At 47.3% G+C, this 25,784-nt stretch overlaps 1 protein-coding gene across 4 annotated transcripts; it reads right to left on the bottom strand.

Moving 5' to 3' along the window:
• Positions 1-567: 567 nt before the first annotated feature.
• On the bottom strand, positions 568-21,970 carry MTHFS (methenyltetrahydrofolate synthetase). 4 transcript variants are annotated; one of them, XM_055002986.1, is made up of 4 exons: positions 21,826-21,901; positions 18,330-18,428; positions 17,980-18,244; positions 568-1,400 (listed from the first exon to the last, which is right to left on the bottom strand). In XM_055002986.1, exons 3-4 carry the CDS (start codon positions 18,188-18,190, stop codon positions 1,177-1,179), a joined length of 435 nt encoding a protein of 144 aa, XP_054858961.1. In that variant the 5' UTR covers positions 18,191-18,244; positions 18,330-18,428; positions 21,826-21,901; the 3' UTR covers positions 568-1,176. The 4 variants fall into 4 exon arrangements, with proteins under 4 accessions (XP_054858961.1, XP_054858960.1, XP_054858959.1 ...); XM_055002985.1 differs by lacking the exon at positions 18,330-18,428 and having other exon boundaries at positions 21,826-21,970; XM_055002984.1 differs by lacking the exon at positions 18,330-18,428 and having other exon boundaries at positions 17,980-18,247; positions 21,826-21,970.
• Positions 21,971-25,784: the final 3,814 nt, after the last annotated feature.

The raw sequence follows: 25,784 nt of genomic DNA on the forward strand, positions 1-25,784 counted from the left end.
TGGTGCTACACTTTGAAAATCTTTCTCTTGCTGAACAGCTTCCTTCAGAAATGTGCCAACGTAAAGAACTGCCTCTTCCTAAAGGAGCCCATCCTAGAGCAGAACCACAAGTGACAAAAGGCACAGATTGGACACTTGTCAGCTTCCCTCAAGTTTTGATGGGAAATGTAGGCAGCTTGGCGGAATGTTGGACAAATGACAGTTGAAAAGTCCATTGGACAGCAGTCAGAGAGCCAAGCTTCAAGACTAGGATGCCTACATTTCCCATTAAAACTTGAGGGAAGCTGACAAGTGTCCAATCTGTGCCTTTTGTCACTTGTGGTTCTGCTCCTAGTATCTCTGTGTGAATCACTATTCTGAGTGCACCTGTTTAGGTACTTGTATAGAAATGCAACAGGCAGCTCCCTCTATCAATTTATACTTTGGTCTCCTAGGAGTCTTTTGTTATTTGTTTCTTTAAGCCCGCTATTTATTTATTTATATTCCTATCCTCCTTCCTCTGAGAAATGCCACAGAATTCATTTATAACCATCCAGGAAATCAAAACATACACTAGTGAGTCCCAGAACAGATTTTGGGAATTACTGAATGTTTATTCAGGAAGTACAGAAAAGCTGCCTTACACATTTGATATAAAAATGCAAAAGCAAAAAATTTAAAGAGTTTGACTGGATTCTGATCTAAGGCACTGAATGCGGAAGGAATGGGAAACCAACTGGAAACATTCTTAAAAGGTATGTAGTGTGCGAAGCTCTTCACATACACCATTTCAGTAACCTTTACAACGCCCATGTAAGGTAGGACAGCTCAGCACTATTATTCTCGTATTGTAGAAGGGGGTTAAAAGCAGCAGTTTGCCTAAGGCCAACTGGCATGCAGTGGAGGAGAAATCTGAGCAGGGGTCTTGTCTTCCTGTATTGCAGCTCGGTCACCTAGTCTACTCAATGCATGTTAGTTGAACATGTGTGTGGACTCAACTGCAGTTTGGGGTGATGTGGTGCCAGATCTGTGACGTCCTGTTCAGATGTGCAAATGATTGCTTTGTATTCTGTTCATCCAGGGACGGGGGACGCTGGGGGGGACACATGCAAACAAGCCAGCAACCCAATAGGGGTCTAGGCATTTGCGAGACTCATTCTTGGTTCCCCTGGCCAAACTATCCGCCCAAGCCACAGTTTAATTGGATTCAAAAAGGATTTCATCAACTTTCATGTCATTTTCAGTCACTGGAACCATATCGCAGATTTGTTCTTTGAAAGCTAAGGCGATGGTGTAAGGTTTTCCTTTGGGGTGGTGGGTACACCTTTCCAGGTATGTATCATAGTACCCTTTTCCTCTTCCTAGTCTGTTGCCAGTTTTGTCAAAGCCAAGTCCAGGCATAAAGATAAGATCAAGACCACCTGTTGAAGGAAAAGACATATGTATATATTTAATTCATTTGCTGGTGGTGGAGAGAGTGCCATCAAGTTATAGCTGACTTATGGAGTGCCCTCGTGGGATTTTCAAGGCACGAAACTAACAGAGGTGGTTTGCCATTACCTGCCTTGGCAACTCTGATCTTCACTGGAAGTCTCCCATCCAATTACTAACCAAGGTCAACCCTGCTTAGCTTCTGAGATCTGACAAGATCAGACTTGCCTGGGCTACCTAGATCAGGGTATCCAATACATTGACTTGATTACAATTATCTTCTCACATTGCTCTCAACGTGGCTTACAGCAATGCAAACTAACATCATAAGAACACAAACATCTAATAAAATATACCAAGCAGCACAAATTCAGACCAATCAAAGGCAAGAAAAAAGCATTCAGACACACTTTTCAGTTTTATGACAGGATTCACCCCTAACCTTTCTACTGGTTTTTTTTTCCTCACACAGAATTTAGAATCTAACGATTCACAATGGAATTCACTCTCTGCCTTAACTTCTACATCCATTTCCCTTTTGGAATCGTCCTCTTCAATAGCATTCCCATTTTGATTTCCACATATCTGCAGCAGTGGGTTGTGTGACTCACACAAGCGGATACTGAAGTAAATGTTAGTATTTAGGACAAAAACACACTAAGCCAACAAAAAAGCCAGAAGAACTGTCTTTGGTTGGCACCTGTATCTCAAAAGCCTTGGCACCAGACAAACTGACTCTAAGAGGGAATTCCACAACCAAGGTGCCACGATGAAACAGGCCCTGCCTCTCATAGTCACATCCCTTAGTGCCAGGGGAGGGGTACAAGCTGTAGAACATCTGTAGCTGATCTCAGTGGATGAGCAGGCATGTGGGAAGTAGTGGTTGCTTTAAAGCCCCCAATTAGGGTAAGAACCAGCACTCCGAATTGTGCCCAGAAAGCAGCAGCCAATGTTGATCTGTCTATTCTGCTCTTCCTTCAAGTTGTTCACTGCATTATATGTTGTTCTCGTCTCACAAGAAACCTGTGAGACAGGCTCAAATTCATCCAGAGCACTTCAGGGCAAAGTGTGGATTCGAACTCGGGCCTCCCCTATCTTAACTGGGAGCCCTACAAAAGCGGGCAGAGACAAAGATGTGGCCTTCAGGCCAAAAAATTTAGAGTATGGGGTGGTCAAAATTGTATTGCTTCAGGCAGAACTAAGTTGTGTCAGTTGTCAGTTACTTGGTGCAGAAATAAACTACAGGGGTTAACAAGAACAGTGGCATTTACAGAAGCATCAAGTATATTATGCAACAGCCTTTCTTTTTGTCACACATAAAGTCCTACAGGTAATGGCTGCTCAGTAGATGATCTGAATAGAAAAGTGCTTAAATACAGTCTTAAGAATTTCCCCACGTTCATCTGTTAATTCCTTTCCCCCCTTTTCTGTTCTAGCATCTGGTGGCCCAGGCACTTTCGGGATTATTTCCACTCTCATTGTTTGGTTTATTTCTCCAGGCAGGTTCACATTTCGTACTTTTTTCCCTTTTTTAAAAAACCCCAAAACATAGAAACTAGGATTGCCTGACAGCAGGTAAGTTGTCCCCCTCCCCCACCCTGCTTTCCCCTCAAGCTTTTCACAAGTGTAATTATTTTTTGTTGGTGATGATCAATAATGCAATCAATAAGATGAAAAGCCCAGTTTGTGAATTTAATAAAAAAAAATTCTTTGAAGAAGAAAGGAAAGATCTGGCAGATCTAAAACCACTGTAGTGTTTAAACTAGGAGCCTGCTCAGACGGCTGTTGGAAGAAATAAAAGGAATCAAGCTTATATGCTTATGGTTAATGGCAATTGACTAAACATGGAATTAGGCCCTCTGCTGTGATTTATAATTAATCCAGGAAAGCAAAGTTAATCACAAAGCAGGCCACTGGGGAGGTAGTTTCCGGGGCTGGGCATGTGCCCCTCAGGGCTGCTATGGGCACACAGGGACTAGCAGCCTGCCATCATGTAGTGTTGCCAGCCTCCAGGTGGTGGCTGGAGATCTCTTGGAATTATAACTGGTCTCCAGGCCTCAGAGATCAGTTCCCCTGGAGAAAATGGCTGCTTTGGAAAGTGAACACTATGGCATTATACCTTGCAGAAGTCCCTACTCTTCCCAAGCCCCACCCTCTCGGGGCTCCACCCCTCAAATCTCCATGAATTTCCCGACCTGGAGCTGGCAAAGTCCAGGATGGGAAATTCCTGGAGATTTGGGGGGTGGAGCCTGGAGAGGGCGGGGTTTGGGGTGGGGAGGGGAGGGGACTCAGTGGGGCATAATGCCATAGAGTTCACCCTTCAAAGCAGCCATTTTCTTCAGGGGAACTGGTCTCTGTTGCCTGGAGATCAGTTGTAATTCCACGAGATCTCCAGCTACCACCTGGAGGCTGACAACTCTACTGCCATGCCATTCACATCACAGATCAGGGCTTCCATATAGCAACTAATCAATTTTTCTAGTCTGGTTTCCCTCTCCCATCAGTTCCCAGTGGAGGACAAGGTTCCCTTCCACCACCGCCTCCTCAAATTTAACTTTTGTGATTTTGTAAAGTATTAAATTTATTTGAGCAAATGTAAATACTGCTTCTCCAGAGACCTGCTTGCGGCAGTTTGGAAAGTAGAAACAAGGCAAGGCCGTAACATCTTCAATATTAAAACAAATCATAAAAATACAAGCCAGAGGTGTAAAAATAGCAGAAAACAACATTCAACGGCCTAAAATTACATCCCTAAAGCAGCCGTTGGGCTAGTAGCAGACCATAAACAGATCTTGGAACTAGATCCAGAGGAGTTAGCCGTGTTAGTCTGTAGTTGCAAAATAGTAGAGTCCAGTAGCACCTTTAAGACTAAGCAACATTATTGTAGCATAAGCTTTCGAGAACCACAGCTCTCTTTGTCAGATGCATTTGACGAAGACAGCTGTGGTTCTTTAAAGCTTATGCTACAATAATGTTGGTTAGTCTTAAAGGTGCTACTGGACTCTTTACTAAGATCTTGGAACCTCTTTGTTAAAAGCTTGGGAAAGAAGAAATGCTTTTTGCCTGGTATCTAAAGGAAAGTAAGGTAGGCAGCAGGCAAATCTAAAAGGGGAGTGCATTCCAACAGTAAGGTGCCACCACTGAAAAGGTCCTGTCTCTGATCACACACACAAATAAACAAGCTTCTGCAAGCAGAAGTACAGAGAAGCAGACCTAGGAAAAGGATTTACTGTTTTCAGGGCACAATCGAGAAGCTGTTTGTGTACAACAGAAAATATCCTAAAATGGAACACAGGATGTAGAGTGAATTGCAAACTGCATTGGAGTGGACAGTGCAGGGTGCAAAAGAGGTTTCAACATGGACCGAAGGTGACTGGGACAAGGAAGCCCAAAAAAGGTCCCCTGTAAGAGATCTGGTAGGGATACAGATGGGGAAGAAAAAAACAGAAACAAGCTCCTTCCTCATTGCCAAATTGCAGGATCCCTCTACGGTCCTCCTTCCAACATGGCAGCTAGCAAGCGCATGCTGCAAACACAACCGTTACATCCCACATGGAAAAAAGATCCAGCAGCCTCCTATTCATGGAGAAAAGAGTAGGCTAAAAGCTTAGGGGTGACTTCCAAGCATCCGCTTACACAACCCCCCATGCTTCCAGACTGGAAGTTTGGTGGGCCATCTTGTATTTCAGAAGTTGATTCATGCTTCTGCCAGGCAGAGCAAGGGGACCGGCTGCCATCCTGAACTGCTGCCAAGCTTAAAGGCAACCAATGTGCCGGCTTGCTATTTTTGCACAGATACAGAATAGAAATCGCCAAGGGGATCTTTGAAACAAATGAGCCGGTGGTGCTTGTACAGCCCTTTGCAACAAGCCTCATCACACACGTATACACACACACACACACACAGACCACTTCTGCTGCTTCTCTTTTTGGAAGAGGAAATTTCAGGAACTTTAAGGGGGGGGAGTTGAAGGAGCAACAGTTTTTTGTGTGTATACATATACTTTAAAAACAAAGGTACCCAAATGCAAAAGAAATGGAAGCCTTATGAATGCCCCAGTTGTGCAAAGGGTAGCAGTGGCTGTAGAACTTAGGGACAAGCTACACGTGACGAATCACACTTGAACGGCAAGTGAACAGACTCACGTGTATTCCTCCCTGTTCACTTGCGCTCCACTTGATCAAGTGGAGCACAGGTGAATGGCAAGTGAACAGGGAGGAATACACGTGAGTCTGTTCACTTGCCAGGCAAGTGTCATTTGTCACTTGTAGCTTGGCTCTCAGGGCCAAGCTATAAGTGATGAATGACACTTGAACGGCAAGTGGATTGAGCGGAGGGCAAGTGAACAGGGAGAAATACACTTGCCGTTCAAGTGTCATTCGTCACTTGTAGCTTGGCCCTCAGTCTCTAAAGAACCTCCGCTTCCTTGTTTTTAAAAAAGCAACCAAATTTCTAGCCCCTATGGCTACAAAGGTATATGCTTGGAAGAATGTGTGGGCAATTGAAATGTTACGAGCCAGACAGGCCTCTTTAAAGGGTAATTTGAGAGATACTTTTCCAGAAGTACCTCCTGTTCAGTTGGGGTAATCTTTATCTAACCTCGTCACACAGCCTGCAACCACTTGCATAAACTCCTACCCTGAAAATATGGGAGACGCAATTCTGTAGGAAAGATGCCATGCAATCAGCCCCAGGCGCCCAACCTCGGAGGGTCGATTATGTAAAGTTAAGTGATGCCTTAAACAGGTTGGACACTTGTCAGCTTCCCTCAAGTTTTGATGGGAAATGTAGGCGTCCTGGTTTTACAGCTTGGCTCTCCATTACAGCTGCAAGACCAGGATGCCTACATTTCCCATCAAAACCTGAGGGAAGCTGTCACGTGTCCAACCTGTGTCAGGCGTCACTTGTAGCTTGGCTCTGTTGTGGAAGAGACACTGAAAAGGTAATGTTTGACAGGCCTGGAGAGGTTATTTGAGGAGGAAAAGCTTGTAAGTGCTTGGAAGTCAGTGGGTTGTGCTAATAGCATGACCAACCTATTCCTTGCATCTTTTTCCCCCAGTTTGATTTTTCTCCTTCATGTTTTCCCTCTCCCCTATCTCTTCTTCATTTTTAATTAAAAGATAGGCTTCTATTTTTGCATGCTGGATTTAAGGACAAGATTTGGACTGTCCTAAACTGCAGGTGGAAATCCTCCTGTTTCACAGGCTGGCAAACTGAGGCTGCACACCCAGCTCCTGGCCCAAAGACCCCTTTAAAAACATCAGGGGCCTGCCTTCTCACCAACCCTCTTAATTCTAGTGCTGGTCAAAGTGAGTCCCTTCTATACAAACCCTCCTGCCTTCTCACCAACCCTCTTAATTCTAGTGCTGGTCAAAGTGGGTCCCTTCTATACAAACCCTCCTGCCTTCTCACCAACCCTCTTAATTCTAGTGCTGGTCAAAGTGAGTCCCTTCTATACAAACCCTCCTGCCTTCTCACCAACCCTCTTAATTCTAGTGCTGGTCAAAGTGAGTCCCTTCTATACAAACCCTCCTGCCTTCTCACCAACCCTCTTAATTCTAGTGCTGGTCAAAGTGAGTCCCTTCTATACAAACCCTCCTGCCTTCTCACCAACCCTCTTAATTCTAGTGCTGGTCAAAGTGGGTCCCTTCTATACAAACCCAACTATAGGGTTGCCAGCTTCGGGTTGGAAAACTCCTGGAGATTTGGGAGGGGTGGGTAGAGCCTGTGGAAGGTGGTGTTTGGGGGGAGGAACCTCAGCTGAGTATAATGCCATAGAGTCCACCCACCAAAGCAGCCATTTTCTCCAGGGAAATGGCTCTCTTCTTGTCATCTAAAGATCTCTTTTAATTCTGGGAGATCTCCAGCCACCACCTGGAGGATGGGAACCCTACCTGCAAGCTTATCAGACACAATCTTAAAGGAAGACAGGCAGGAATGATCTTAGGGCCCCTGCTTCCCCCCCCCCCCTTTTTTTGTTTAATGTCTCCAGTCTGAAGTAAATTGTTCCCTTCCACTTAATTATTTCAGGCTTCTGGAGGGGAGAAGCAATTTATTTGTATATCAGTATCAATGCGGTTGGATGGGTATTGTATCTGTAACTGCTGCCAGGGCTTTTTCACAGCTCCTGCCAAGGGTTCAGAGTAATTTTTTTAAATCAGATTTTTTAAAAAAGAAGAAGAAACAAACATAAATAAATTCTTTGTCAAGACAGAATGGGGTCCAGATGAGCTATTCCCTAAACATGCCATGGCCTAAACACTCTGATGTGCCCATTGGCTGATCCTGTAAGTAATTACATTGGAGGCCAAAGCAGAAGCCACACTAAACAGGCAGCCGCGGTCGATAAATGGCAGCCGTTCATCTGGCTTCCCCCTCCTCTTCTGGAAAGTCTAGCCGAAATGACTGTGTCCTTGCATCACTCCAGGACTCATTTTTCTACTGACGCTGGCATTTCTTTGGGGAGGGTATGTAAAGGGAGCAGCGGGGTGGAAGGGGAATCATTTTAAAACTGATTCTGCAGTCTAGTGGTTAGGAGACCCAGGTTCGAATCCCCACTCTGTCACGGAAGCTTGCTGGGTGACTTTGGGCCAGTCACACACTCTCAGCCTAACCTACCTCACAAGGTTGTTGTGAGGATAAACTAGAGGAGACATCAATGTAATCCACTTTGGGTCTCCACTGGGGGAGAAAAGCAGCGTATAAGTGAAGCAAGTAAATAAACAAAAAAAAACCTTCAGCTGAGCAACTGGTGAAAGCAAATTTTAAATCTATAGTGTCATCATAAATCATGAGACAGCTTGTTTGGGGGCGGGGGGGAGGATGCTTGGTCGACTTTCCCAGTTTAATAAGGATTAGAAAAAGTAACAAGGAAAGATGTCCTCTCCTTTCAAACAACAAATGGTAAATAAGTTGTAGGTCCTTTCTACGTTTTACGGGGGCCACTGTGTTGGTCTTTTCTGCTTATTCCCTTTTTTTAATCCACCTCTTCCCCCAAAGAGTTCAGTACTGTATTTGTAGTTCTCTCCTATGCTATTGTTGTTGTTTTGTTGTTAATAATACTAATAATAATAACAACTATGCTTATGTACTGCTTTTCTAGACAGATTAGTGCCCCACCCAAAGCAGTAAACAAGTTAGTATTTTTGTTATCCCCACAATACAGCTGGGGAGCTGAGGCTGAGAGGAGTGGCTTACCTATTAATAATAAAATTTATTATTATTATTATTATTATTAATTCCAACAACAACAGTGTGCTTATATACCACTCTTCTAGACAGATTACTGCCCCACTCACAACAATGAACAAAGTCGGTATTATTATTAATCCCACAAAACAGCTGAGGAGCTGGGGCTGAAAGGAATGGCTTACCCAAGACCACCCGCTGAGCTCATGGCTGTAGTGGGAATCGGACAAGCAGAGTGCTGACTCACAGCCCAACCACTTAACCACTGTGCTATAGCAGCCACCACCCAGCCACCACTTAGGGAAGCTAGGATGCAAATGGCACCAGGTCACTTAAAGAGCTTTGTGGGTGGCTTCGGAGGGATTTCTGCCCACTTCTTCCTGGTTCTGGTCCCATCTGCTGTCCATTGTACATTCCTGGATCGTCCCAAACCTAACGCAGGGAATATCTCAGGTATCTTTGGATTTTTAAAATTTCGCTTTGGGCACTTCACTAACTCTTACTAAATATATTAATACAGGCCTCCTCCCAACCAAACTGGCCCCCCAGGGCAGATTCAACTGGGTCTTTGGGATGGGAAAATCCAAAGTGTAACGAAACACAATCAAAATAATGCTACGATGGGCAGCCCTGTCCGCCTCAGGATAATTTGAAATCGTTTTTTAAAAACTCAGTGTGCCTGAAATTCTATAACAGGTGACAAAAGCCAGCGTACAGTTACCAGGCAAACTCAAATGTGCGTGACTCCCCTATTAAATAATGCGTGAGTATCACTTTAAATAAATAGCTTTCTGGATAAATATTGAAAAAGGACTTTGAAAATAAAATGGCAATCCCCTCGGGAAATAAATCCTCAGAGTCTGCAAATGAAAAGCACCTTCCTGACCCAAATTTGTATCATGCAAATATCCTGAAAATTGTCAAATATCCAAACCAAATAGTCATAGCTGTCCCCACTCCGCTGTGAGAGACAGGGACATTCGGTACAAAACACTAATGTGCACAGACCCACTGAGGCGCTGCCCGCCCCAAGAACTGACCCCATCCAGTGCCGTGACTAATGAGCATCTCAGCCCTGCTCCTTCAGGTAGCAACTGTTTGATTGGCGTAGTAGTCAGAGACTCAGGGCCAAGCTACAAGTGATGAATGGCACTTGAATGGCAAGTGAACAGACTCACATGTATTCCTCGCTGTTCACTTGCGCTCCACTTGCACTCCACTCGATCACATAGTGTTCACTTGCCATTCCAGTGTAATTCGTCACTTCTAGCTTGGCCCTCTGACTAAAGCTAGGAGACCCAGGTTCAAATCCCCACTTGGGCATGGAAGTTTGCTACGAGCCAACTTTTTTCCTCTCAGCCAAACCTGCCTCACCATGTTGTTGTGAGGATGAAAAGCAGAAGAAAGATCCGTGTGATGGAGCTCTCTGGAGAAAGGGTGGGATAAAGATGATCTACATAGATGGTCTGACTGACAGTTTCTCAAAGCCCATCAGGAGCCACCTTATTCCAACAAGTAGGGTTGCCAACTCCAGGTTGGGGAATTCCTGGAGATTGGGGGGGGGGCTGGAGAGGATGGGGCTTGGAGATGGGAAGGGCCTCAGTGGGATATAATGCCACCCTCCAAAGCAGCCATTTTCTCCAGGGAACTGATCTCTCTGGCCTGGAGACTAGTTGTAATTCTGGGAGATCTCCAGCTACCACCTGGGGCATGGCAACCGTACCCACAAGGGGAGAGGAGCCGCCACCACCACCGCCGCCAGTGCCGCCGTCACCACCACCCCATGATTTTTAATACACCTGAGTCTCCAAGCAACCCAGGACTTCCCCAGCCCCTTCTACAATGGCAAGCTGTCCTTCCAAGGGCCAGTAGAACAGACAAAACAGGGAAAAACCCAAGCGGACCCGTCCCCTTCCAGCGCTCCCAGAGTCTCCCTCAGGAGCCCAAGAACAAAGGCGGGGGGGGGGAGCCAAAGCCTGGACCCAACAGAATGCATCAAGGGTTGTCAACCTCCAGGTGGTGGCTGGAGATCTCCCAGAATTACAACAGCTCTTCACACAGCAGAGATCAGTTCCCCTAAAGAAAACGGCTGCTTTGGAGGGTGGCCTCGAAGGCACTACACCCTGCTGATGTCTCTACTCGCCCCAAACCACGCCCTCCCCAAGCTTCACCCCTCCCAAATCTCCAGGAATTTCCCACTCTGGAGCTGGCAACCCTACTACACCTGGCAGCTCAAGGCATCTCGTACTCAGGTTCAGGAGAGCGTAGCACTATGGATCGTGGCAGGATTAGGGCCCCTGCTCTGGTTGCAGGAAAGGGTGGGCTTCCTACATAACCTCTCCATTTGGCTCTAAGCCCTGACGGCCTGGGACTCTTGTGCCTCAAGCTCAGCTGGCCTGGAGCTCAACAGGATAAAGTCACCATTTGCAGGTTCACATTTTTATTCCATCCTTCCAAAGAGCTCCGTGCAGCATCCAGCAGTCTCCCTTCCCTCACAACAACCCTGGGAGGTAGGTGAAGCTGAAAGAGACTCACTGGCAGCCCAGGTCCCCCCAGTGAGTTGAAAAAGGATTACCCCCCCCCCCACACACACACACACTCCCTCCCCCCAATGGGGATCCAAAGTAGCTTTTCACATCATTCTCCCCTCCTCCATTTTATCCTTACTACAACAGGCCTGTGAGGGAGGTTAGGCTGAGAGAGATTGACTGGCCCAACATCACCCAGCAAAGCTTCCATGGCAGAGTGGGGATTCGAACCTGGGCCTCCCAAATGCTAGTCTGACACTCTAACCACTAAGCTACGCTGGCTCTCATTTGAAGCCCAGGCCTTCCAGAGTCCAGTCAAACCTTACTACCTGACACAGGCCCACCATTTTACTGCCGACAGCATTCCCCACATTGTACCTGTCGGCTGCAATCCTCTCATTTGTGCCCCTCGGTAGAGAGATCTTCACGGGAAACGGAGCCATCAGCAGACTTTACACTCGGGCTCCAGGCAGCAGAGCGATCTCGCTCTCTTCCTGCAAATCAGCGCCTCCAGGACGCATCTGTCATCTCCCGAGTCCACATTTGCCCTTCTGAACTGCAGCTTGATAGAAATATAAAATGATGATCTTCCCCCAAGACAGCCATAACTCGCTCAGGTTCAAAATGGATACAGGGCAATAATTCTTCGGCTAACAAAGCCAAATCCGAACCATATGCTAACTGCCGCTCTTCGCGCAAGTCTCTGCTATGGTCGAGTCTTAGAATTCGAAAGCGTCTTTCTGCTTCCGTTGTTTTTTAAAAAAAATTCTTTTCCCTGAAGTTTCACAATTTAAGCTGCCTTATACCAAATCAGACATGGATCCATCAAGGTCCGCATCATCTATGGTGCGCTCTAGAGTCTTTCACGTCACCTACTGCCTTGTCTTCACCTACTGCCTTGTCTTTTTAAACGGGAGGTACTGGGGGATTGAACCTGGGACCTTCAGCTCACAAAGCAGAGGCTCTACCATCAGCAGTAAAATCCAAGTCAGGGCACAGATGTAGAGAATAGATGTAGAGAATAGATGTAGAGCTGGGGGGAAAGTATTTCAAATTTATGCGATGCCCACCCAACAAGGTGGAGTACGTGCAGTATAATGCGTGGCGGGGGGAGATCTACATCAAATGCCATGGTGAGGGTTTTCTGCTCACAAATAGGGTCAACAGAGGTCCTCTGAAGGCCAGAAGTAGACTCGTCTGCCAGAAAGTCTGTCTCACATTATCCTTCCTCTGAGGCCTCCAGGACAGCATACGTGGTTCTCCCTGTCTCCATTTTATGTTCTCATCAACCCTGTGAGGTAGGATAGATGGAGTGACTGACCAGCGTGGTGTACTTGTCAGTGCCGTCTTAGGATTGGGGAGAGCCAGGTTCAAATCCTCATTCAACCGTTGAAACCTGGGAAAACCCCACACACATACTGTCTCTCTCCTCCCTGCCTAACCTACCTCACAGGATTGTCATAAGGATAAAATGGATGACAGAAAGAATGATGTGCACTACCTTGAGTCCTTGGGAGGAAGGGCGAGAGTAAAAGTACTAAATGAATAAAGAGAGGAGATTTGAACTCAGGCCTTTGTAGCCTGACGCTCTAACCACACTGGCTCCACTGTGCAGAACTTTGCTGGAACACACAGAAGATGCACAGCGGCCTAGAAAACCCCAGCTGAAATCTCCCCTCAAGCAAAAGCCCACTCAGCTGCTTTCGGTAAGCAACCATCCTCTCATTCTCTGCCGCTGAATACAGCTCCTCTGCAATGTGACAATCCCACTCTTGAACACCTTGCAGGGCTGTTGGAAGGGTGACTTGAGACCAGGCCTGTGGACTGCTTTGGCAACCTGAGACAGGCAAGATCCATGCTGGATTCACCTAGTCACACATCAGTCTTTCCCCCTCACCACAAACCACACAAATCCCTCCCAGCAGCCCTGATTGTTTGTGAAGGCGTGGAATCGCACGCCTCTCCCCACGTATTACTTTCATCCATTTTATTTTACTGCCGATTCAGCAGTCAACCCAATAATATGCTTTCAAGTGAATTATCTCTAAAAGCGACTCCCTTCGAGGCACAAGTCTTCCTTCGCCTCCCCTTCACTGCAGAAGATGCTCGTTCAAGAAACCAGGACGGAAATGTAAAGGACGCTCACACGACAGAGTTAACGCTCCTTGAGCAGCCGGCAGAGTGGGTGCCAAATTCTTTGGTTTGCCCCCCTCAGTCCTGCTCCCTGTGCCTTGAGGCCTGGAGCCTCAGGTGACAACCACGGTCAAGAGTGCCTTCTTGGAAGCTTCTGTAACAGAAAAGCCTGGCCACTTGTGAGGCGAGCCTTGGTGACTTCCAGGTTAGACTACTCCAAAGCACTCTATGTAGGTCTGTTCTTGAAGACAGTCCAGAAATGTCCACTGGTTGACAAGGCAGTGAACCATCTTTCATCAGAGGTGAACAGTAAGGAGGGAGCACACCAGTACTCCAACGTAACTTCACTGCCCATTTTTCAGAGCACAGTTCAAGATGCTGGTTGCAACCTTTAAAACGATAGACTGGGACCCATCTTTGGCAAGCAACACCTGTCCATAAATTCCTTCCCACTCACTCCATTCTGCCACTCAGGCCCTGCTCTGGGGCCCATTATGATAAAAGGTTATCATTTCCCAGGAACTGGTCATTTCCAGCCGTTGTCCCAACTTTATGGATCTCTTTTCCTCTGGAGGCAACACTTCTGTTGTCTTTTTGAAACCAGATAGAGGCTTTCCTCTACCACTGGATGTTTTAACATCCTGAGAGGGCTTTTAATATGTTCAGAGTGATTTTGATGCTAAGATGGTTTGCTGCACGTTTACTGATTTTGGCTTTGTAGACAGATTTGCTTTCTCTGGCCTTTTATGAAATCTCAATTGTTAGTTGTGGTTTTTAACTTTTTGCAAAGTTCTGAGCGTTTTTTAAAAAAATATATAAAAGCATTCTCGTCTCTGACAGTGGTTTTTCTGGGGAATAGGGCACAAAGGCCCTAGCCCTCACTGTCCTGAGTGGTGGTGGAGAGTGCCCTCAAGTCATAGCTTACTTATGGCAACCCCACCCCCCCTGCCCTTGCTGGGGTTTTCATGGCAAGAGACTAACAGAGGTGGTTTGCCATTGCCTGCCTCTGCAGTCCTGGCCTTCATTGGAGGTCTCCCATCCTCTCGACCCTGCTTAGCTTCTGAGATCTGACGAGATCACCTGTGCTATCTAGGTCAGGGCGTTTGTCCCAAGTGCATGGTATTTAAAGATAGACTTCCTCTGAATAGGGAGGCTCTGTGGGTGCTGACTCATCAAGAGAAAGGTAGGTTTATACATATTTTTAAAAATCCATCAAATTTAGCTCCTGTGGCCAAGGATGAACCAATCCTCCATGAATCTGCCCAGCCTTTTTAAGAATTAAGCAAGAGGCCATCGCTGTGACTAACGCTGCATAGAATTCTATACATTCCTTTAACGGTGAATAAAGATTTGCATTTATTACATTTTATCCTACCCTTCCTTGGAGGAGCTTAGGGCCACATATGGGTCTCTCCTCGTCCCTCTTTATCGTTCAAACCACCTTGCGGGGTCAGACCAGGGGGGCGTTCGTTGAATCCGAACCCAGGTCTCTCCTGTTCTAGTCCAGCTCCCTGACCACAACATCACACACGTTTTCTATTTGTTTGTCTTGCAGATCAGTTTCGATGAGTTATCCTCCGATCTAGAGTTCTGAGAGAGGGAAACTGTTTCTCGGGGCACTCTGTCCCCACCAATTCCAGTTATGCTTTAACATCTCTCCCCCCCTCCCATGCAGTTTCCTTTTTTCCTTAATAAAAATGACCACAGTGGAATCCTGCCCTATCCCACCGCCGCCTTCAGACTTCCCTAGCAACATCTCATCTGACCTGTGCATGGCTGTGGAAACTGAGGTTTAATGACTCCCGTCAACACAGACCATTTTCATCTGGCCACTAAATCTATAGAATACTGACACCTGCTGGCGAAGAGAAGGGTTTGCATTATTGGGGCAGGGAGAGAGGAAGACTCAGTTTGCAAACGTGCCGAGTCACGAAAGCTGATACCGGAATAAATTCTGTCCATCTCCAAGGTGCCTGCAGAGCTCAGTTTTACTTTACTGCTGCAGACTAACGCAGCGACCTTTCTGGAATTCAGCCCTAGTTGCATTAAACATTTACAGGAATTTGTCTCAGGGCCATTTCACACATTAAGCAGGGCAAACCCAGGTCAGCCAATAGACTGAAGCTCCCCAAGAAGTATGATTGCATGCTATGGCTGCGTTGGTAGGTTTAGGTGTAAGCTTAAAATATCTGAGATACACACCCAAAAATGTCCCCTCTGCTTCGCTCCCCTGGGAGAGAAAGCCTGAGGGTGGGCATAGCAAGCACAAGGGAAGGATTTCAGTCACTCTTGTTTACCCTCTTCTTGGCTTACTCCTAAGGAAGCACGCACAGAACTGCAGCCTTAACTCTGTATGGTGATCATTCTACTACTGAAAAGTCCAAGGCTGTTGTAAAATGTACCTAAATATCCAAATGTATAACTTCTCTTTAATTACGTTACAGGGGCATTTCTTTTGCAAACTCTACCGGTTCTGGATGAGGCTGAAGTCTGCAAAACCATTTCCCAGCACAGATAAATAAACTGTTCCTTTTGTTTAATACAATATTGACAGTTCCCAATTGTCAACACTAAGGGCTGACCTTGGGGACATGTGCAATCCTCGGCCACCGAGGCCCAACGGTGGGGATTTTTGTAATTATTTGCCCTTGTGTGGAAATGAAATGGACTTCTTCTCCCCAGGGCAGACTGGCTATCAATCTCACCGAGAAATTCCCAGTAGTCCTTGCCCTGGAAGGCTGGAGACAGCCTCCCTTAGCCCCCAGACAGATGCAGTGACAGCTGAGAGGTTGGTCCCAGCAGCCAGCAGCCCTGACCAGAAGTGTCTGCAAAGAAACAGAGTTCAAAGAGAGAAAAAGAGGGCAGCCCTGAGGCTGGGATGGAGGGGGGGGGGGTAAGCCTGCCCTGGAAGGGAAGGGCTGCTCAGAGCAGATTCCCGCACTGTTCCTCCCCCCTTTCCTGCTTCTGGGCACCTTTTACTTCGATGCCCTTTGACATACTAGGCTCCACCCTTAAACCTAACCAGAAACATATAAGGAGGCCACTCTGAAGCAGTGGGGGGTTTTTGCTTCCTAAGCCACCCCAGCTTCCACTGTGCATGTACATAGCTACTTCCTGCTCGCAGCCTTCAAATGTCCATCAGGGACACAGCCTTCTTGATGGCACTCTAAAGCAAGACAAGATAGGGGCAATGGGGTAGGAGGGGGAGGTCAGGCAAAGACTATCCTACCTAGTGACACTTTGGAGACAGGTTGGATCTTCTTCCCTGAAGCTGTCATCTTTTTAATTTGGAAGGCTGCCTCTTCATTCATTCATTCATTCATTCATTCATTCATTCATTCATTCGTTAATTTACTTTTGCTTTTTGGGATTATAAACTATCTTGCATGGCCTTATATCCCTGCCTGGGCATAGCATTCTTCTCCGCATGCCCATTTCATGTTCCCTCCAGCATGAAAAACAGGGCCTTTTTGGTGGTGGCACCCTGCGTTTGGAATTATCTCCCCCTCTCCATTCCACTGCTGCCTCATTCCACTGCTGCCCACCTTCAAAAGCCAAGCTCTTTAACTGGTTTTTAATTAGGGGATCGCCTCTCTTTCAACTGCCTGCCCTCGAGGCTCGTGTTTTATTGGTAAGTCCTGCTTCAGTTGTGCGTGGCGCTTCCTGAGCTACGGAAAAAAAGCTGCTCCACCTCTTCTCCAGGAAATAGCACCTTTACCAGAATACTAATGTCAGCCTGGCCCCCAATTCCTCCTTGCTCTGTCTATGGAAGCGCCATGGCTCATTGTCTCTGAGCAGAAGTTCATTCCCAACTTTAAATCATTTCATTAAAAAATAAATTACATTAAGAGCTAAGCCTTGATTTTCAATTTTGTCTCATGCCAGGGTCTTTTCTTTTCTTTTTTATAACCAGCGTATAAAAAATATATTTTAAATTAATATCTAGCCTTGGCCATATATTGCACTGTAAGTTTTAATCAACCTTCCCTGAAGGGAAGAAAATCTAATAGTGCTGGCAGTCACTGCACAATCTTGTTTGGAACATTTTTTCTGTTTCCCCATTATGTCGTTATATTTAACGCCGCGGCTTCCAACATGTGCTCTTCATCTATCTGTCATTCAACGCATATCTTATTTAAATCCTTCAACGGTACCACTACAATATTATTTACTGCAGGGGGGAGGATTTTTCCGAGCTGCAAATGGCAGCTATGTGCCTAATTCCCACGGAATTTGCATCGCTTACTGATTATACCTTCTCACACACAGAGGGGGCTAATGAATTTTCTCTGCCCGATGGTTAGAATTATGCCTCCCATCTCCCTCTCCTCCTTTAACTTACCATTTCTAAACTGCTTTATGAGTACCATTTCTTCTCAGTTTCTTTTACAGCCATCTCGGGCAGATCATAATTTGACACAGATACGCAGGGCTGCTGCCAAAAATGGCAGCCCCGTGTCCAGTTCTTCCCTTCCAGTCTATAACAGCTAGTACAATTTATCCCATTTACTAAAACAATGATATTATCTCCCTGGCCCTAGCAACCAAAACTAACGGCCTCAGGTCACGTTCCCCCTACAGGATCAAATTTACACTGTCTAGTCCCCGTTAGAAAGAAAAACAAGGTGATAACTCTCGGAATAAAATAAGCCCTTTTCCCACAAGGGGGCCCTTTGCTGGGGATGCAGCCCCCCCCCCCGCCCCCGCAGCCCAACTCACCGGCCATAGACAAGGCATCCTCCCGACTGTCATCGTCAGCTGGCTGGTGGATGTTCCAGGAGGTTAAAGGGAGCGAAGCAATTTCTTCATAGGATGCCAACTTTATCATGTCCATGTGGCTGCCACCGGGTTTGTACCGTGGAATGAAACACTCCTTGCCTCGCTGAAAAATGTCCTTAATTATTTCTGCTGTCTGGACTTCATCTGGCATGCTCAGAAAGACCGCGATTCGGCTGGATGCTTGATATTTGGGATGCTCGACAACCTGCTTTCAGAAAAGTAGAACGGTGCTTGGAGGATTGAAAAGCTTATGGAGGGGAAAAAACCTGGCATGTTTGGTTAAAGTGTACCTGTTCCGCAAGACTTTTGGCTCTTCACCATCTTCCCCAGTTTATAACTGAGCTTTAATACCAAATAAGTTTCTGGAACTCCATGCCACTGGACAGCCACTAATTTAGATAAGTTTCAGAGAGAATTAGACAAATTTATGGAAACTGAGCCCATCTATTAGTCAAGATGGTTAAATGGAGCCTCCATATTCAAAGGCAGTATACCTCTTGACGTCCATGGGTGGGAAAACAACAGGAAGAGGCTTTGGCCTCCGTGCCCCTGTCTGTGAACCTTTGGAGCGTTTGGTCAGCCACTGCGGGATACAGGATACTGGCTACAACAACCATCCATCTGATCCAATGCGGCTTTTATTCTGCTTGTGTGTTGTTGTAGTGATAAGCCAGTGTGGTATACTGGTTAGAGTACTGGTCTTGGATCTCAGAGGCCCAGGTTCGAATCTTGACTCTGCCATGGAATTTTCTTATGTGACCTTGGACCTGTCATTCTCCCTCTCTCAGTCTAACCTATCTCACAGGCTGTTGTAGTGAAGAAGAAATGGAAGATGAGAGAACAAATTATGAGTGATTCCGCACACAGTGGATAATGCACTTCCAATCCTCTTTGTAGATCATTTGGAATGGATTTTTTCGTTTGCGGAACAAAAAATCCACCTCAAACAATTGATAAAGTGCATTATCCAACGTGTGCGGAATCAGCCATTGTAGGCCTCTTTGGGTTCCCATTGGACAGAAAAGCAGGGTAGGTTCAAATTTTACATAGCTATACTTTCCCATATTCCTCCCACTCCCTCTATTTTTCGCCTTGGTCTCCTGCAGACTTCATCTGTTTTTGTCTAAGAAACTCGCCCCCCCTTTCCCATGGGTGCTACAGGGCGCAGCCACGCTCTGTGGAAGCTTCCCCAACTGTGCCATACTGTGAATGAGCCTAAAAACTGTACTGAAGTTTTGCAAAAAAAAAAAAAGGAAACACACTCGCCTTTCTGGATCAGCGGACTGCCATTATTGCCGAATCAGAGCATGCAGCCCAGCAAGACTTCAATCAGGAAAGCAAACATTAAGGCAAGCAAAACCATCCGGTTATCTAATTAAACACCAGTGGGTAGGTCAGCGCAGAGCAGTTAGTCTAATTTCAAATTAAGACTCTTGGAAAAATGAGTCTTTAGACAAAGCCGTTGGAAATAATATTTGCTTCCCACCCTCACCGCTTTCTGTTTCCAAGTATTTCAGTGCCCTTCACAACATTTTCATCTCTTTTCCTCTGCATCTTGGACTGGATTAGATACTCCAGTCTGGCATTCTTCCAGCGTTGTACAGCACTCAGCCACTAGATGGCAGTAAAGTCTAATGCCCACTGGATACACGTAAGGGGAGTTCTATTCTTACGGACATTTATCTGACCTTATTGCTGAGGACTAGAAACTAGGAATAACTCCACTGAAACAAAACAGGCACACTAGTGAAATCTCTGGAGTGTGCATCTTTGGAATTAAACATAAACTGAAGGCATCTACTAGCATTTGGATTGGAGAGGGGATTCGGATATGAGAGAACCAGGTACAAAGATCCAGCTTGCCATGAAATTTATGGGTTGACCTTGGGTCAATTGCTCACTGAGCTCATCGCTCACTGTCAGACTAATCTACCTCACAAGGTTGTTGTGAGGGTAAAATGGAAGAGAACTATGTACATTACTATCCCTTGGGGGGAAGGATCAAAATTCATTAAACAAATATATAAGACTCACTATGGCTTTTGCAAATTGCCTGTGCACTGCAGAGAGATTCGGGTTAAAAATGATCTTATAACTATATTGTTCTTGTTATCATTTATATCCTGCCCTTCCTTGAAGGAACTGGGGCAGTGCATATTTCCATTTCATTTACACAACAATCCTTCTAGGTAGGTTTACCTAGAGAGCACAAGACTGGCCCAAAGGCACCCAGTGAACTTTAGAGTAGGGGGTTGAGTTCCACCTTCTCTACTCCACACTTGGCAGTCTTAACACTGATACCGTACAGCCTCAAGTGAATGGAGCTGGGGACAATGATAACCGGAGGAGGCAGGCTATTGGAAATATACAAGGAAATAGACAATATAGGAAATATACAAGTGTTGGCTAGGCAACCTCTGATCGTGCCTCTGGCCTGGTGACCCCTCCCAACTCAAGCTCTTTATCCATCTTTCTCCCTCCCCACATTTTTGGAGGAGATAGGAGATCTTGCGGTTCCTGTGGGCCAAGTCAACAGGCCCGGCATCATCCTCCAGGGAAGGGCAGAAAGGGATGTTACCCATGTTGTGCTTTTTAAAATAAATGTGCTTGTTGTTTTAACAGGGCCACACTTCGGTGATTGTTTCGGGGGGGGGGGTAGCCTAATCCGCAGTCAAAGAGCAAGCTTTGAGTCTGGTAGCACCGTCAAGACCAACCAGGTTTCTAGGGTACGAGCTTTGGAGAGTCAAGTTCCCTTCGTCAGATATCCTTAGTTTGACTCTCAAAAGCTTATATCCTAGAAATCTTGCTGGTCTTGAAGGTGTCACTGGACTCGAAGATCTTGCTCCTTGGAGACAGTGGCTTCTGTTTATTTGCACTTGCTTTGGCTGATGCATCTGCTGAATAAACATTTTGTGCCCCCAGCACACAGATGAAGGAAAACATTTATGCCCCGGGTTCAAAAGCAAAGCGCTGGCCAGCCATTCCTTTCTGAAGTTGGGAGAAAGGGACAGAAGGGCACTCAGGAATGGAAAGAGAGGGTGGTGAATGGCAGTGGAAGGCCGGGTACAGCAACTCACCTGGCCTGAATGCAGTACTTATTTTTAGGGGATATTAACAGAACCCCCCTTCTCTGAGCATACACAGAGTGCAGGTCCCACTCCGCCCACTTAACTCCAACTAAATCCGATGTAAGTGCGGAAAGGAACACAGCAGTGGAAGAATCTTAGATCAAACTCTATTCCAGAGGAGCCCAAAGCCCGGGGCCTCTCTTCCCTTAAGGGCTAAGGCACCAGCAGACGTAAGACACGGGGACACTCAAGGGAAAGCTCTCCCATTGTGGACGCACCTGTATCACTAGGGAGGCAGCGCACACTTGCCTATAGAGGAAGCCACTTGAGCGTCCCCCTTGCGTAGAGAGCCCCCACCTGCCACCCTCCGCCCGCTTCCACGGGAGCCAGGCCCCTTTGCACGCGGCGGGGTTACTCGGGAGCAAGCCCCCACCGCTCCGCACTTCCGAGCCAGCCGAGCAGTCACGTGGGCGCCCGCCCCCTTCGCGCCCGCGGGAGGAAGCAGCGCGGCTTCCCGGCCGGGCCAGGGCAGGGTTTTTCCCCGGGGATCCCGCGGGCGGGTGGGCTTTTTTGCGCGTGGGCGCGCCGGCTTCGGTTCGCGGCGCGCCTGGACGCGGCGGGGCGGGTTTTGGGGGCGCGTGGGAGGGGAGAGGCCGCGAGGGGGATTCGGGCCGCGGGGCAGCCCCTCCGGCTGGCCGGCCGGTCTTCAGGCACCCACCTGGGCCGCCAGCAGGCGCGCCTGGCGCAGCTTCTCGCTCTCGCTCAGCGCCCGCAGGCGCCGCTTCAGCTCCGCGCGCAGGGCCCGCTTGGCTGCCTGCAGGCCGGCCATGGCGCCGCCGCCGCCCGCCCCGGAGCTCTCCATGCGCCCCGCCCCGAGGACAGGATTATCCGCGTCGACTGCGGAGTTTCGCCCGGCGGCCCTTAAATGGGCTGCGGGAGGGGCGGGCAGGGCGGCTGCCCCTGCCCCTCCTCGTGCTTGGCTCCCAGGTGGACTTTAGACCTCAGTTGGGGTAGGGTTGCTAGCTCCAAGTTAGGAAATTCCTGGAGATTTGGGGGGCGAAACCTGGAGAAAGTTGGGTTTGGGGAGGCAAAGGACCTTGGCATGGCATAATTCCGTAGAATCAACCACCCAAAGTAGCCATTTTCTCCAGGTGAACTGATCTCTGTGGGCTGGAGACCAGTTGTAATTCCGGGAGATCTCCAGCCACTACCTGGAGGCTGGCAACGGGGAGGCCTGATGGAAATGAGTGCAGCCCGCAGCGCCCAGCATCTCATCTGAACTTTGCAAAGTCTCCAGGCGTGCTTGGTTTAAGAACACAGGGGCATTAATAACAGCATGCTTCTATCAGCAGAAAAGAGAAAGAATCCAGTAGCATCTGTAAGACTGAACATTTGTGGTAGGGTATAAGCTTTCATGAGTCACAGCTCACTTCTTCAGATACCAGCACGGTTCTTCAGTGTGCTTATATTGCGCTCTTCTGAACAGATTAGTGACCGCTCAGCACAGTGAACAAGATCAGTATTATTGTTGCCCCACAATACAGCTGGGGAGCTGAGGCTGAGAGGAGAGGCTTCCCCATGCTGGATCAGTCCAGTGGCACCTCATCCTGTGGCTGACAATGGCTAGTTAGATGGCACACGGAAGGCCATAAGCAGGGCCAGTTGACAACAGCCCTCCCACTCCCAGCGGCCCCCAGCCAGTGAGAGTCCCTGGCATGTTGCTTCGGCCAGTCCTGTGCCCCATAAATCTGCCCAGCCCTCTTTGGAATCCATCTTGAACTGGCAAGCCATCCCTGTGCCTTGTAGCAGTGAGCTCCACAGTCCCAACTTCCCATTTTGGCCTCCTTGTGTCTACTGACTCCCTTTTTGTAGGATGACCCTGAATTCTAGTATTATGGGAGAGCAAGAGCAGCTTCCGTTTCGTTTCTGTACGCCGTGTGTTATTTTGTAGACACTCTAGCCTGTCCCCTTTGACTATAACCCTATTCTTGCCAGATTCAAAGAGCAAGAGGGATTAGGGTGGTTTTGCTGTTTTACTTTAGAGGAAACCCTAACTGTCGAATCCTGGTTTTTTTTTTCCCCAGAGGGGTAGCCATGTTATGCTATTGTAGCAAAACAAAACCGAGGCCCAGTAGCCAGGGATCTGAGATAAGGTAACTGATGTATGTCTCAGCAGCTTCCTCCTATTTGGGGACATTCTGGTGTGAGCAACAGTCCTCTCTCGAAACTTGCAGGCCAGCACGTCCATGCTTCAGATGGTGCATGCATGTCATCTGCTTTGCTCAGGGAACATCACATGGCCGGAAATGTTTGGATTCAGAGCTCCGTTGATGTCATGTCATGTTCATAGCTGTTGCACAGTCGGTTTGACGCTGACTTCCTGCACTGCCGCCAGTTCTTCTTTGAACACCTCCTCCGTTCTTGCCCAATAGCTGTCGTAGGTGCTCAGTTGTCGGGTCAATCAGGGCACTTGGTGTCTTGCAGATATGACGCAGCCCTTCCATTCAGCAAATTAAACCTGCCCAACTTCTAGCCTTCCCTGGCAGACTCCATGCCACGCACTGAGGCCAGCAACAACATACAAGAAGGTAGTGGGTGGCAAATAGGCTGAAAGCCAAAGAAAAGGATGCTTATTTAAATCCTAGAGAAGCTTGTTCATGGTCCCAGTGGGTCATTTAGGTTATTATCTAGACTGAGCTAACAGAGCCGGTGCAGTGGTTAGAGTATCAGGCTGGGATCTGGGAGACACAAGTTTGAATCCCCATGCTGCCACAAAGCTTACTGGGAGAAGGCAGGCTCCCATGTGTCCATATTTCATGGAAAATTGCAGTCTGATATACTTGCGTCATACAGAGGTCTAGAATTGTAAAACACAGACTGTTTTATTGTGGACAGTTGGTTGTCAATCGCTTCTGCCATTTGCCTTATTCACTCATATAAAGTCTCTAGAATTCTTACAAAAGTTACTCCATCAGTGTGGGATTTCCAGGTCTCTAAGAATGAAGCTTGTATGCTAATTGAGGAACACATTCTTGGCTTCAAAAGCTGCTATTCTCTAGTTGACTCGTCCCCTTCTTGTCCTCTTATGATCATAGTTCTAAATTGCATTATGATTGTCTAGGTGAAGAGTTGGTCTCGGGAACTCCCCAGAGCTCCCGGGACACAAAGGTATTTTTGTTGTTGTTTTAAAACAATCTTTGTCTTGAAATATTGCACAAGAGAAGCAGAGTTGCAAGGGAATAAATAGCAAGGCAATAAACGTCCGGCTTCCCAAATGAAATACAGACGTGTCGGCCTTCTGTGCTCTTAGCCTGTTGGTTGAAAGGTTGGAATCAGAAAAATATCCGCATCAGCTACACTAACACCGCCCACTGTTGCAACTCTGATAGTGATTAATGTTTTCTTTAGCACCAGCTAAAACACAACTAGAATAAAGAGGCTGGAACAGGGCCTTTCTTGGAGGGCTGAGCTGCTTGCATTTTGTGTTTTTAAATGCATGGTGTTTTCTCACCTGCATAGTATGAGGACACCTTAGTATTTTAGCATCACACCTCCAGCTGCATTGGCTTTGAACTGAGAGAGGGCCAAGCTAGAAGTGACGAATTTCACTTGAATGGCAAGCGAACAGACTCACGTGTATACCTCCCTGTTCACTTGCACTCCAGCTAGAAGTGACATAGTGATCGAGTGGAGTGCAAGTGAACAGGGAGGAATACTCGTGAACAGGGCTTTTTTTCAGCTGGAACGCGATGGAACGGAGTTCTGGAACCTCTTGAAAATAGTCACATGGCTGGTGGCCCCACCCTGATCTCCAGACAGAGGGGAGTTCAGGTTGCCCTCCGCTCTGCAACTCCCCTCTGTCTGGAGATCAGAGGGTGGGACCACCAGCCATGTGACCATTTTCTCCGAGGGCAACCCACTGAGTTCCATCACCTCTTTTCCCAGAAAAAAGGCCCTGCTCGTGAGTCTGTTCACTTGCCATTCAAGTGTAATTCGTCACTTCTTGGTTGGCCCAAAGAACATCATAGTTGTATTGTCGAAGGCTTTCACAGCCGGAGAACGATGGTGGTTGTGGGTTTTCCGGGCTGTATTGCCGTGGTCTTGGCATTGTAGTTCCTGACATTTTGCCAGCAGCTGTGGCTGGCATCTTCAGAGGTGTAGCACCAAAAGACAGAGATCTCTCTGACACTGAGAGATCTCTGTCTTTTGGTGCTACACCTCTGAAGATGCCAGCCACAGCTGCTGGCAAAACGTCAGGAACTACAATGCCAAGACCACGGCAATACAGCCCGGAAAACCCACAACAACCAACATCATAGTTGCGCTCTTGATTCATAGCTGAGGTTTCTACACGAAGGCGCCTGCTAGAGCAACACAGGAAGCAAGTTCAAGTCCCATGACAATCGAGATGAGTGTTGAAGCAGAAGACTGAAACCAGAGAGGCAAGCAAAGGAAATGAACAACCTGTACATGTTTGCCTGGCACCAAACCTCCCCTTTGTCCCCTATTTATTGGGGGCAGTCCCTATTTTTTGGTTCTTGTCTCCAGTGAATCGCTGTCCCTGTTTAAACTTCTTGCATGTGCCTTTATAAAATTTATTGTGTGCAAGTTGTTAGGAGAGCGGGTACAAAGCTGCTCCTCTCAAGCTGAATCGAGAGCCAGTCTGGTATAGTGGCT

The sequence above is a fragment of the Eublepharis macularius genome, chromosome 18, assembly GCF_028583425.1.
Source record: "Eublepharis macularius isolate TG4126 chromosome 18, MPM_Emac_v1.0, whole genome shotgun sequence".
Classification (NCBI taxonomy): domain Eukaryota; kingdom Metazoa; phylum Chordata; class Lepidosauria; order Squamata; family Eublepharidae; genus Eublepharis; species Eublepharis macularius.